This window comes from Pagrus pagrus (genome assembly GCF_965226575.1).
Source record: "Pagrus pagrus genome assembly, chromosome: 24".
Taxonomy (NCBI): domain Eukaryota; kingdom Metazoa; phylum Chordata; class Actinopteri; order Spariformes; family Sparidae; genus Pagrus; species Pagrus pagrus.
Window position 1 is genome coordinate 251054 of NC_140206.1, and position 13947 is coordinate 265000.

The following is a 13947-nucleotide window of genomic DNA, read 5'->3' on the forward strand; positions in this document are numbered from 1 at the left end:
CTCATCCAGTGGGAGGTTTTCTTGACGCATCCTGATTACAACATGACTGAAGGTTGTGGTTCTCTTGCCCTGAAAGTACGCATGCCTCAAACACATGTAATAATCTCTGGGATGCTCACGACGAGAATGTTTGACTTGGATGTCTGCAGCCATCGCTGTGGCCTCACCAGCAGCAGAAGATCATTCTTCTCTCAATGCCCGACAAAGCCCTCTGTAGTCTTTTCGGATAGGAGCTTTTGTGGAGCTGGTCTTCCACACAAGTTTAACCTTCTCCCTCTGGGTCGCATGGGGCAAGTCAATTAGACTATGGTCAAGTAAACTAAGGTAATCCTCAACATGGTGATCACAGCTGTCTGGCTCAAGATGTTCAATGTCCCGAGCTATAAAACTCAAGCTCTTCAAGGCGGGGGCACTCTGAGCTAGTGTTTCTATGGACATTGACATCACATGCTGCAGTTTTGTCTCGCTGAGAGGCAGGACAGCTGTTATCACTCTCATGGAGGTGCAGAGAGGAGAAGGGAGCTCCTGGAGGGATCTGGTCCATCTTTCAGGGGGATGAGCACTGATGAAGGTGTCATGCATCAGAGACTGGGAACACTGGGTAGAATATCTGTCTCTCAGTGGAGGTGGAGGAGCTGACTTCTTTCCTAAGGACTTCAGGGTCAGCCAGGAACTGTTCCCATCTTCTGAGTGGAGAGGGAGTTAACCTTCCATCAAGGGAGGAGTGTGAATCAGAGTCACCACAATCACATGGTGGGGAAAGACGTTCTGACCTAAGCCTTAACAACTCCTCCTTGCATGAGCAAAGACCTAACTCTGCTGAGTGCAGGTCATTAAATATCGCATGGTTTTCATATTAGCCATCTGAACTTCATGTAGGAGACTAGAGTGATGTGCTCTGAGGAGCTCTACCTCCTGTGTAGGGCTGGTTTGCCTGTAGAAGACACATAGACTGAACACGTGCATTACATCAACCACAGTTAAACAGTACTGTGCTTAGCCGTGCTATGCTATGCTATGCTATCTAGGCCCAGTTCAACGTTACCAGTCTTTGAGGAAAAGGTGCTGGTGGTTCCTTGGCTGATGAGCCAGGCAGGAGAAGGTTGTAATCCCAATGTGTGAAGCCTCAGCCTGAAGTATTTCTCAGTACTTTCTGAGTTTTCTCTGCTTTTTTTTCAGCATTATTCTGCTGGAGTTGGAGGACGTTGACGCCCTCTGCTGGTGAAAACAAAGCACAGCTGTTGTGTATCCAGTGAGCTCATATCACAGTTCAGTCTGTATACGTCTCAGTCCGTCACATTTCACTGCACATATCTCAATGTTTAAATGTTCAGTGGTGTTGTGTCACTGACGTCTTTTAAATCAGCAGGAAGTCTGTTATTAATGCTGCCACCACGCCGTTTCATTTCAACACGTCTGTCTGTTCGATTATCTTTATCATCATCTTTATCATCGTCTGTTAACGTTCAGTTCGTATCCTTTCAGAGCTCAAACCTTTAGTCTGTACCGACGAGGCTCAACAACAGCTCGGACTTCAGTCCGGGCTGAACCGGGAGACATTTAGGATCATGGACAGATGTTTCATGACATCTGTCCACAGAGTGGTGACGAGTTCAAGGACATCACGATGTATTCAGACTATAAACATCATAATAATCACTAACGTTATCACGAACCTCAAAATCTGAGCTCCCTTCAAACCTTGAGAACATTAACTCAAGCACTTTCAAGGATTTCCAGCACCTGTAAGGACCCAACATAAAATCTAATCATAAATTAATGTTTGAATAAATTAAATCTTTGATTCAACAGAAAATAAAACAACTGAACGGTTTAATGTTTTATTTTGGTTCTAATGAGCACAAACATTCACAATAATATAAGTTAATAATCTAGTATGAGACATATTTACACCTCGTCTGTCAGACGCTGAGGTTTCCCAGCAGCACACAAACACATCATCTTTGAAAAACATGTCACTGAAATCAATCAAGAAAAGCAGATGTGATGCATTCTGGGAGTTCAGACTGAAACAGAGACAAAAGTTTGTTTCTGATTAAAGAGTTAAAAACCACAGAAGAAGAAGAAGAGGGGGAGGAGGAGCATGAGGAAGAGGAAGAGGAAGAGAGGAGGAGGAGGATGAGGAAGAGGAAGAGAGGAGGATGAGGAAGAGGAAGAGAGGAGGAGGAGGAAGTCAAAGTGAACAGTGTGTATAAAGTGGGTTTAAAGGAGCAGTCCGTGGTTTTGCAGGTCAGGACTGAAGCAGCTCCAGTTTGTTTTCTGAACACGATGACGGAGCTTCGATGATTTCTCCGCACATGAACGACTCCTGAAACACACAACAACACTGTAGGTCAACACTTCCTGTCTTCTTGTTGCACACAGTCACTGTTGTTACACCTCAGCTGGAGGATCAGAGGTGGACTGAAACGGTCCCTTCACTCCACATAGGGACGAGGACACAACGATGACACAACGATGACGGTGGTGTGAAAGGCCGTTACATTAGATTTGGACACAGTGTCGGAGGTGGAGCCGCGTTCATTCCTGTGAAAGCTGCTCGGTGACGTGTTGAAGCTCTAACAGCTCGACTTCACAGGTACGAAAACACCTGACTCTTCTCCACAGAGCGAGAACGAGTCAGCAGAACAAGTTCAGAACAGAACCATGAAATAACGTCACAATCACTGAGGTTCTGCTGGAATACTTTACATCTCCACCAACGTCAGAACATTTCAAACCAGCTCAATGTCGACACTGAGCAGGCAGGCTCAGAGACGACTGTTTTGTGATCAATAATCACCAGTAATGTGGAAAAAATGATCAATAACCAATAATCATCACGTCCTCTCACCTTATCGTAGATGACTTTAACGATGAGCGAGCAGCTCGGACACGTCGCCACCTCCTCGCCGTTCTCCAGATCCTCCTTCAAAACACCAACAGTTACTCAGTTACTCAGCACAGGCAGGGTGACACTAAAGTAATCTAAGTAATCTTAAGTAATCCAAAATAATAAATAATCTAAAAGTAGTTACACTCCTTTTTTGTAGAAGGCGCAGCACTTTAATGTTTGACACTAAAGTTATCCAAAAGTAATCAAATTACATTACATTTTTTGACATTGAATGAATTACGTTACTAATTACAGACATGTGCCATGTAACTTGTATTCATCTGACCCCGGCGTGACACCACAAACTAACTGAATAGACTCATATCAAACCAAACTCCACTTAAAAATTCTCACATTTAATCTCATTATCGCCTGAAAACCATTGGACGCGACAGAGACACCCGGTATGAGAAACGACAAAACCATCAGACACTCAGTGATGTTGAAGCGATGCTGTGTATGCCGAGTTCACCAGAACATCTCATTGATCAGATAATTCGATCAGAAACATCTCCGGGTCACTGTCAATACGCCACAGAACGAGGCGAACGTATAATGACATGATATTTAAAAGGAGTCTGGTTGGAAGTCCATCCGAGCAGAACATGACAAGTAGCGTTACTGAAGGTAGAGTTAGTTGATTAACAGTCAACAGTCGTCTGCTGTTCTGACACAAGTGACGCTGTTCAGTAATTAATATCAGGTAAATGAGGTAATCCTCCGACACAGCAGCAGGAGCTAGCTAGCTGTTAGCCGTTAGCCTGCAGTCACTTACTTTAGTTATGGCGAACTTGTCCCCGCAGGGACACGGGAAGTGATATGTCTCCGTGTCCTCGTCATATTCAAAGTCTTCGATCTCTATCTCGTCGTGAAACACCGACATCTTCTCCAAAACCCAGCAAAAACAAATCAGCTCAACATCTGTGAAAACGTGTCTGTGGCGCGTAGTGATGACGCGTAGGCCTTCTTCTTCGTCTTCTTCTTCTTCTTCTTAGTGTTTTTTTTTGGCGGTTGACAAACAACGTTTTGGTGCATTACCGCCACCTACTGGTTTGGAGTGTGGATCGGGACTTCTACATTTCTGATTTCTATGAATGAATGAATAAATAAATAAATAAATAAATAATAAACAAAATTATTTCTCCTTCTCCTTCTCCTTCTTCTTCGTGTGGATCAGACCGGTTACTGGGAGAGGATCAATCAATCAATCAATAAATAAATGAATAAACAAGGAAAAGATATAACAATAATAATAATAATAATAATAATAATAACAATAACAATAATAATAATAATAAACAACCTATATGTGCTTCCTGCTGACACCCCCTGAATCCTCCTCTGCGGCTGATACTTTATGATTACATGTTCACACCAGGTCGTGTGTCATCGTACGGTTGAGCCCAAATCTCATTCTGGATATTTGGTCTTCTTCTTCTTCACTGCTACTGTTCTGTCATCCGTCCCTCCTCCCTGTGGATACTGTGGATACTGTGGGACACTCTGCCTTTATTTCCTGCCACTTCTTTTCATCTCTACTTTGATTATACTTTTAACCTCCGCCTTACTATAGTTAACTGTCATATCTACTTCTACTTTTGTTGTTGCATCTTCGTTGTTTCATGTCGTAGAGCTGGAATCCAAGTGAACGTCACATTTACTCCTGCTTTGGTAATTCTACACACAGTTTGAGTTATTTCCACCAGAATGTCTTGTCTTGTTTCTGGTTGCATGTTTTTAAGCTGCTTGAATCTGATCCTATCAGTACTTTGTTTGCTTTATAGCTTTCCAGCCACTCAAGAGCTAAAAGAATAGCCACCATTTCTCCTGACGGTTCTTTTATTTGACATAATATTTAAATCTGCGAAATCTGAACAGGTGATGCCGTATGACGATGATGATCCTGCCCTGAAGCCACGCTGGGTTCATCTGCACATCCTCTGCATGTGTCACTTTCTGCTCTGACTGTACTCGCGTAAGCTGTCGTCTCCAGGATGTGACGTAATTCATGTTTTCTGCTTGTAAGTCACGCTGATGTCCAGCAGATGGCGCCATTTTGCCAAGATCCACCACGTCACTGTGACTCTACCACTGAAGACAGGAAGCCTTAAACTCATGATTTTTGAATGGAGTTTGGTTTTAACAGAGATCTGAATAAGTCAAAGAGATGACACGTGGTCAACAGAAGTCTTCAAATACACAGACACGAAAATAATTCAAACATTTCCTCCATCACGTCAGGCTGCAGGGGAACAGTATCAATTAAATATATAAATTACACATTTAAATATAGAAATAACCAGGGCCGGCGATTGCTATTAGGCAAGCGCTCAGCTGTTGCCTCCATCAAGCTTCACCTGATTCCCAAAATGAAGCGGTCTAAACCCTCTGGTGCACAGGAAGAAGATAAAAAGAAGGCCAGGTGTAGAGGTAAGTCTTCTCTTCTCAGCCATTAAAGTGTTCAAACGAAATAAATGTAGTATTGTGCATCACCTAATATTGGATGTTTCATTGCTGTCACCACTTTGCTAGCTTGCTACGTATTACTAGCAAACATAACTTCACTGATAACCTACATAGATGTAAATGTCATAAGACCAGTATCTGGACAACACATGATCTTGTGATGTAACCGGTGGTAGCACTGGTGATAGAAATCCTCAAATAAAATATCCTGAAGTGAACTCTCAACAAGGGTTGTTGTGCTGATGTTATGTTAGCTAGACTAGCTAATCAGTCATCTGAATCAATATAGCACTGGGTAGTGCTAGGAGCTAGCTAGCTGCTAAAGGTAAATAGAGTATCAGGTAACCTGATACTCTATTTACCGTTAGCAGCTAAACAACCTGCGCAGGTTGCATTGTAACGTTAACTTTAATTATCTCTTACATAAAGGATGTTTCAGATACATGAACATGAACTCTATTTTTGCCAGCATAAGCAGACTACTGCGTCTAATAAAAAATATCATAGCCTAGATCGCCAGCTACTGTGCTGTCAGTAATATCTCCAGTGCTTCGACCCCTTTCTTTATTTTGCATTTGCCCAGCCTGTGAAAAGTACAGTTGCTCTCTACATTAAAGCTGAAAGGCACAAGTTCTGTTTAGTGAGTTCACAACTACCAAGTGCAAACACAGTGTAACCATTTTGGTGATAGTGGTGTTTGTTCACACTTCTGTAAAGTTCCCCTCCAGGAATATACTAATATATATGTGTTGTTGTTTTTTTAATTGGCCAGATGCACTCAGGCAATATTTGCAGAGGCCGGCACCTGCTGGAGAAAGGACGCCTGATCCTTCATGTTCGCCCCTCTCTCGCCTAGGGCAGCCAAAGGGCTAGAGCCGGCCCTGTTAATAACACATATAAATATATAACTAATAAATATAAATATATAAATAATAAATATAAATATATAGACGATTGTAGACAATAAAGTTGTGGTGAATGTTGGTTGCCTGGATGTTGAGGTAAAGCTCTTCCTGTTTGTTCAGAACAAAGCCCAGCAGACCTGGTGTAAACCCGTCTCTGTTTAGTGGGTTTGCCCGGTGACACGGCGGGGGGGCGGGGCCCCTGCGGGGGCCGGGGGCCACACAAAGCAGGGAAGCAGCGTGAGCGATGCCATTAACTTCAAACACAGAGATGTGTGCATTGATAACATCCTGTCTGCGTTTCTACGACATCCTGCGTGCAGGCGACCTCACTGAATGATGCTGTTGTCTCAGCGCCGGCCAATCACTCGCTCCAGCTGGGTGCGGGGGGGGGGGAGGGGGGCAAGGCCTGGCAGGGACACAGGTCTCCTCTCAGAGTGCTGGATGTATGAAGGGTTTCCTCCGGAGCTGCCAGCCCGCTCAGGATATTCCCTGGAAGCAGTCATGTCCCGGTGAGGAGCCCTCCCCTCGTTAGGGAGGCAGGGAGGTAAAGAGTGGGAGCACCAGGAGACCCGTGGATCCAGAGACTCTGAGCGGCGCCATCATGGACCCAAGTACCCACGCTCTGGAGCTGTCGGGGGTGTTTTTGGCGGCGGCGGCCTGGCTCTGCTCGCTGGCCACCACCCTGATGTCCACCTGGCTCACACTGTCCACCGACCTGCTGCCCACAGAGAGCTACGAGCTGGGCCTCTGGGAGACCTGCGTGGTGCAGGACCACGGGGCGCTCGAGTGCCGGCCCTACGACAGTCTCCTGGGCCTGCCACCGGACATCAAGCTGGCCCGGATCCTCATGTGCGTGACGGTGGCCGCCGGGCTGCTGGGACTCCTGCTGGCCATCCCCGGCATGCACATGGTCAACAGCTGCCAGGACCTGGGTTGCAAGAGGGCCATGAAGACGGCAGGGGGGGTGCTGAGCCTGGCAGCCGGGATCCTGGGGCTCATCCCGGTGTCCTACATCGCCCACCTGACGGTGCTGCGCTTCTTCGACGAGTCGGTGCCGGAGGTGGTGCCGCGCTGGGAGTTCGGGGACGCTCTGTTCTGCGGCTGGACGGCCGGAGTTCTTCACCTGACGGCCGGAAGTCTGCTGCTGACTTCCTGTTTGTGTATGCAGAAGGAAAACTGTAACGCACCTGTCCCCCCCATCCCGCTGGTGAGGGTGCAGCCTGGACGGCCCCCCTTCAGGACCAGATCTGAGTACGTCTGAGACGGAGGCTGTCTCAGAGTCTGTTTCCACATGTCGCTTAATTCTGTCGGTCCGGTGAGTTCTGCTGCTCCCAAGTCCAAAAGTTACAAAAGACAATGTGTCTGCAATAAAATGGGCTGTTTTCTCAGTGAAGTTCTGAATCAGAGTTTTACTTCAGATTAAATGTTCTAAACTGAGTGTCTTCCATTCAGAACCACATAAAGAAAATGAGACGTTTAATTTAACTTTAACAAAGATCTCAAACTCTCATCAGGATCAAATTAGTGGAAATGTTTCTGAAATGTCCAAAAAGTTTCACCTGAAATAAAACCTGCTGTTTTCTCAGTGAAGTTCTGAATCACAGTTTTACACTTTAGATGAATTGTTCTCAAACTCTGATTCAGAACCACATAAAGACAAAGAGCCTTTTTATTGAGCTGTAAACTCTGCAGCCAAACTTGACTTTTTCCTGAGACTCCAAACTCTTGTTCCTGAAGTGTCCAACAGTTTCACCTGAAATAAAACGGGCTGTTTTCTCAGTGAAGTTCTGAATCACAGTTTTAAATAGAAGATTAAAGAAGAAAGCTTGATTTGAAGATGGGAAGATGGTAAAGTTTACAGCATTTTAACTGGTTCAGAACTGCACTGAGAAAACAAACCTACTGTAGTTCTCTTGCTGACTGTTACTTTTAGACTTTGGTAAAAAGAATAAAAACATCATTTCCCAGAATCCATCCTGATAGTTTCTTGTCGTTGGACACTTGGAGATGTGAGTTAGTGTCTGGCTGCAGACCTTCAGCTTCCTGACGTCACTTTCAATCATTCAGCCAATTATTGTGTAAATCCAAAGAGACCAACGTGCTGCTGCTTCCTGTTCTGTCTGCATGAGACTGTAAATCCCTTCACTTCTGGTTCTGGTTCTGGACACAAACCAGCATCACTGTAGTTTTTGTACAAAGCTGATGTTTGAGCAGGAGCTGTGGAGACGAGTCAGATGAACGTGGTTCAGCTTTAAACAGCGACTTACAGACACAATGTGTTTAATGTTCAGAGAGACGACGTGAAACCACTTTGTGTTCATTCAGACGCGGCAGAGCGATGATGTAATGTTTGAGGTTATCCTCAGCAGATGATTGTAAAGACAAGCAGAATAAAAATGCATGAAAACAAAGTGAACTCTGGTTGATTTGTGGCTTCTGTGATTGATCCTCATTATTAATGATGCTTTGTACGTCTCTGCTCGCTGGTCGTACGTTAACAGTGTGAAACAGGATCGATGTCTGCAGACGACTCACCTCCACCGTCCACATCTGCACTCTACGTCCCGTCTGATTGGCTGCTCGGAGCCCTTCCCTGGATAAATAAAGGCTGAGAGCTGCCTTTGTTCTGCTCCACAATACACTCATTATAACCCCCACACCACCAGCACCAGCACCAGCACCATAATCTGACTATCTGCCTCCATCCAGCAGCTGGATCCACATCAGTCCACCATGGTAACCACGGAGGTGCAGCTCCGCCCCTTCTGACTGCTAATAAATCAGCATTTACTAAGAATTCATATCAGTATGAGTAGTTATAGTAAATATCTATGAGTATAAACGAGTTGTAACTGTACAGAATCACAGTAATAATAAAGATGATGACTGGGGACCTTCACCAACATAAAGATCATGATCCACATCGACCCTGCAGGCTGGTACTGATCCTGAAACGGTCCCATAATGCTGCTTTTCTCTGACGGATCATAAATATTTGTCTTCTTCTGTGGTTCTGCCAACAGGAAATGTTTCCCTGTGATGTCAATGAGGTCGTATATAAAATCTAATCAGGTCCTGGCAGCGATACGTTAACTCTCCGTACCACAAACAGAACCACCACCTTCTCCTTAATCACTCTCTTCCGTTTTGGGACAATAGAGCGGACCCATTCAGAACAGCGAGTGGACAGACAGGAAGTGGACCACCTCAGCTCGCCGTGCCAACAGACCTGCAGAGAACATCAGCTGCCTGCAGACATTACTCAGACACAATCCTCCCACTCGTCAATCACCACTCAGAGGACAAAGAACCCGACTTCATCCAGTTTAGAGGGTCGTTGTTCAAACAACACATCTGTTCCCTCTGACGTGTTCCTGCTTCGTAAAGATATAAAATGAAGCCCACAGTCGCTCGTTAATCCAAAACACCGGCGTCTGTCTCTCCCCTCCCGTCGGTCAGTCCGATCAACCAAACAGAAACAAAGACTGTGTCGGATATCTGAAGTCAGAGTCTCCACAGACACCATGAGAGGTGAAGATCAGTGATGACAGCTACCTGTCCCTCAAAGAGGCCACGCCCCTAATGATGCGTGTCATTAAGCCTTGATGTAATGTAGAGCAGTGAGTGCCATAAAGGTTGTGATGGAGCTCTGATGGGGCAGGATGCAGTAAAATGGTACATGACAGTGAAAAACTGTAGTTAGGACCCAGAAACATACAGTCAGTAACAATAACATATTGTAGTTTTACAAGGTACACATGCTAACATGCTAATAGGCTCAAAACAGGCTAACAAGCAGCATGGTTGGGACATGAAAACACAGTACATTGCAGTCATATTACAGTAAAGTTACTGTTCATGTGTACATTTACAGTAACTCCAGATGTGTTTCACAGTACCAACATGATCTTTTACATCATAACACTGTATTTTCACAGTAACTTTATTAATACTGACCGTAGTACTTTTGGCAGTGATGTTGTTTTACAGCGAACATCAGTTAGACGATAAACTGAAGAGACGGTGTCTGGACCTCAACAAGCTTCAGTAACTGAAGGCAGGTTCTGTTTTCTGTCAAAATGTTTCCACACTGGGTCACGTCGGGCCGCTCCTGTGGAACAGCTAATTAAAATGGCTGCCAGTGAAACAGGAAGGAAAGAAATCAAAGCTGATCTCCAGCAGAGCCTCGCCATCCAAGAGAAACAGCTCTGAGAACAAAAATAAGGTCGTTAATTACACTAAGTCAGAAACGTTTTATCTTTACAGCTCAGGAGTCACGAAGGCGAGTCGGCATCACAGCAGGTCCAACGCTGTGGATCAGCTGTGAACCATCAATAATCACATCCTGACACTTATTGATGAGCTCTTGACACTGCAGAAAACATTGTTATACAACGATGAAGATTTATTCTGACCACTTTGAGTGTGTGTGTGTGTGTGTGTGTGTGTGTGTGTATGTGTGTGTGTGTGTGTGTGTGTGTGTGTGTGACATTGTTCCCTGGGAAGCAGAGTGTGGACCAGAGCTCCCAGTATTGTAACAGTCGGGAACAAAAGAGGCTGTTTTCATCTGAGTCCAACAGCAGCAGAAGACAGGAAGTCATTGAGCAGATCACATGGGACGGTGTGTGTGTGTGTGTGTGTGTGTGTGTGTGTGTGTGTGTGGAGAACAGAGGAACGTCTCAGTCTCATGTTGTCCAGCTGACAGAAAAGTAAGAAGTCAAAGTTTTAAAATCAACGTGACCTCGTAAAAACCTGAGTTTTGATCCATAAGAAGACGTTCTGTAGACGTTCTGTAGACGTTCTGTTGATGTTCTTCAGACGTTCTATTGATGTTCTGTTGATGTTCTTCAGACGTTCTGTAGACGTTATGTAGACGTTCTGTTGATGTTCTGTTGATGTTCTGTTGATGTTCTTCAGACGTTCTGTAGATGTTCTCTAGACGTTCTTCAAACGTTCTGTAGACGTTCTTTAGATGCGTTACAGTCCTCTGCTCGGTGGATGTCTATCCTCGGTGGACCTCTGCTCAGTGGACGTCTCTCCTCAGTGGACGTCTCTGTCTGTCTTACAGTAAAATCAAACGACAGCGTCGGACATGTTGGTTTATCTCTTTGTCAGAGATCCTTTATTGTTGTGTTTGTGAGGAGGGTTCACTCTGGACAGATCAGGGGAACTGAATTTCTCTCTTGTTTCTAGTTGAATCACTGACGGCTGCTGTTCTTGTTTCAGTCCTGCTGGATATTATTTGAACTTGAATAAAGACAGCAGGATCAAGTCCAGCTGTTAAAGAAGTCTGTCAGGACAGAAACCAATCGTCTGTTAATGTTTACTGATCCACCAGAGTCTCACAGTGACGAGCCGTCACTTTTCCTGAGAGTAAAAGTTGAGTCAGAGAGTCGTGACACTGCTGCTTCTTCAAACTGTCTCTTTTGATCAGCTGCAGACATTTTATTTAGTTCAGGAGAGATTCTGAGTCCTTTAATTATCACATATACTGAATCTACTGAATATTTAATCAGCCAGTAAAGTGGAACATTAACTCACCTCATGTTTCTATGAAACATCTGGAGAAGATCCTGAAGACGTGACGTCAGCATCCTCAGAGCAGCTGGAGTGTCTACAGACTCCCAGAGAAGTAACCAGAGTACTTACTGCCCTCCAGTGGTCACACTCAGTCAGACTCGATGGGTTCATGAGCATGAGGTGAAGCTGCAGGTAGATTCAAACCAGGCGCTGCACCTGTTTGACTCCAGTACCTGGATCAACAGAACCATGATCCGTCCTGATGTTACAGGCAGATGTGAGCACATGAGATAAAAAATAAACATAAGAAAAGATGACATTTGGCAGAAATGTGAAGATTAAGCAAAGTTTTAACTGTAAAACATTGTCATTTTTTACAGAGCATTTCTTGTTTTGATGATGATAGTTTTTTACAGTGTGTCTCCTGGTTAGTGTGACTGGACGTCATTTTCTTGTAGTGTATCATTAGTTTACAGTGTGTCCATTGTTTGAACTCTTACATGATAAACATTACTTATATTTTTTACAGTGTATCTATTCATTTAAGTTTTTACAGTGTATTTCTTGGTGAGGTTGTCGGTTATTTAAAAAACCTCTACAGTTGTTATTTTTGCAGTGTATGTATTCATTTAAGTTTTTACAGTGTATCTCTCATGTGTGGCACTACCCCTCCTACAGGCCATTATCTTATTTTAACTGTTCAGAGTCACTGTTTGTTTGTTTACAGTGTAATCAATGAACCTTTAACCTTTATTTGTTACAGCGGGTCCTCACACACACACACACACAGACACACACACGCACACACACACACACACACACACACACACACACACACACACACACACACAGACACACGCACACACACACACACACACACACACACACACACACACACACACAGACACAGACACACACACGCACACACACACACGCACACACACACGCACACACACACACACACACACACACACACACACACACACACACACACACAGACACACGCACACACACACACACACACACACACACACACACACACACACACAGACACAGACACACACACGCACACACACACACGCACACACACACACACACACACACACACACACACACACACACACACACACAGACACACACACACACACACACACACACACACACACACACACACACACACACACACACACAGACACACACACACACACACACACACAGTCATGGGACCTGCTTGCTCGTCCTGAACATGTGAGTCATATGAGAGAGAGAGAGACGAGGAGGAGGACGAGTGGACTACAGCAGAAAAGATGGAGGACTTGTCCCGGTGGGTGAGGGAGGCCGGGTGGTGGGTGAGGAGGTGCTGCTGTGGTGAGGAAGAGGATGAGGAGGAGAAGGGGAGGAGGGAGGAAGAAGAAGAAGAAGAAGAAGAAGAGGAGGAGGAGGAGGAGAAGATGGAGGAGTTCAGCTTCAGAAAGAGCCGGAGTTCAACTTCCCTCCCGCCTGCTGAGGTATTTAACTGACAACCACCAGCTGATGGAATAACAGTACTCCTGTCTGAGTTACAGTACTCCTGTCTGAGTGACTGTACTCCTGTCTGAGTGACTGTACTCCTGTCTGAGTTACAGTACTCCTGTCTGAGTTACAGTACTCCTGTCTGAGTGACTGTACTCCTGTCTGAGTAACTGTACTCCTGTCTGAGTTACTGTACTCCTGTCTGAGTTACAGTACTCCTGTCTGAGTGACTGTACTCCTGTCTGAGTAACTGTACTCCTGTCTGAGTAACAGTACTCCTGTCTGAGTTACTGTACTCCTGTCTGAGTTACAGTACTCCTGTCTGAGTAACTGTACTCCTGTCTGAGTTACTGTACTCCTGTCTGAGTTACAGTACTCCTGTCTGAGTAACTGTACTCCTGTCTGAGTTACAGTACTCCTGTCTGAGTAACTGTACTCCTGTCTGAGTGACTGTACTCCTGTCTGAGTAACTGTACTCCTGTCTGAGTAACAGTACTCCTGTCTGAGTTACTGTACTCCTGTCTGAGTGACTGTACTCCTGTCTGAGTAACTGTACTCCTGTCTGAGTAACAGTACTCCTGTCTGAGTTACAGTACTCCTGTCTGAGTTACAGTACTCCTGTCTGAGTGACTGTACTCCTGTCTGAGT

General features: G+C 44.9%; 3 protein-coding genes across 6 annotated transcripts in view; 2 read left to right on the top strand and 1 right to left on the bottom strand.

Moving 5' to 3' along the window:
* Window positions 1–1827: 1827 nt before the first annotated feature.
* dph3 (diphthamide biosynthesis 3) lies at window positions 1828–3886 on the bottom strand. The gene is made up of 3 exons (XM_084346844.1): window positions 3672–3886; window positions 2855–2929; window positions 1828–2329 (listed from the first exon to the last, which is right to left on the bottom strand). Exons 1-3 carry the CDS (start codon window positions 3777–3779, stop codon window positions 2252–2254), a joined length of 261 nt encoding a protein of 86 aa, XP_084202970.1. The 5' UTR covers window positions 3780–3886; the 3' UTR covers window positions 1828–2251.
* Window positions 3887–6723: 2837 nt separating this feature from the next.
* On the top strand, window positions 6724–8672 carry LOC311253050 (putative claudin-24). Its single transcript, XM_084346771.1, has one exon. It carries the CDS (start codon window positions 6869–6871, stop codon window positions 7526–7528), a length of 660 nt encoding a protein of 219 aa, XP_084202897.1. The 5' UTR covers window positions 6724–6868; the 3' UTR covers window positions 7529–8672.
* Window positions 8673–13094: 4422 nt separating this feature from the next.
* Window positions 13095–13947, top strand: part of cdk15 (cyclin-dependent kinase 15) — a gene marked incomplete at its 5' end in the record, with an annotated part of 10428 nt that continues 9575 nt past the window's right edge. For all 4 annotated transcript variants that reach the window (XM_084347099.1, XM_084347100.1, XM_084347101.1 and 1 more), the window contains one exon: window positions 13095–13295. In XM_084347099.1, coding sequence (XP_084203225.1) covers window positions 13095–13295 — 201 coding nt within the window. The remainder of the gene's footprint in view (window positions 13296–13947) is intronic.

What these genes read in the sequence shown, in the direction of transcription:
- dph3 (XM_084346844.1), bottom strand. Translation starts at nt 3,779, where the DNA reads ATGTCGGTGTTTCACGACGAGATAGAGATCGAAGACTTTGAATATGAC. An exon ending in ACAAGTTCGCCATAACTAAA is followed by an intron (nt 2,930 to 3,671) that starts GTAAGTGACTGC and finishes GGTGTTTTGAAG; the next exon opens with GAGGATCTGGAGAACGGCGA. An exon ending in TTAAAGTCATCTACGATAAG is followed by an intron (nt 2,330 to 2,854) that starts GTGAGAGGACGT and finishes TGTGTGTTTCAG; the next exon opens with GAGTCGTTCATGTGCGGAGA.
- LOC311253050 (XM_084346771.1), top strand. Translation starts at nt 6,869, where the DNA reads ATGGACCCAAGTACCCACGCTCTGGAGCTGTCGGGGGTGTTTTTGGCG.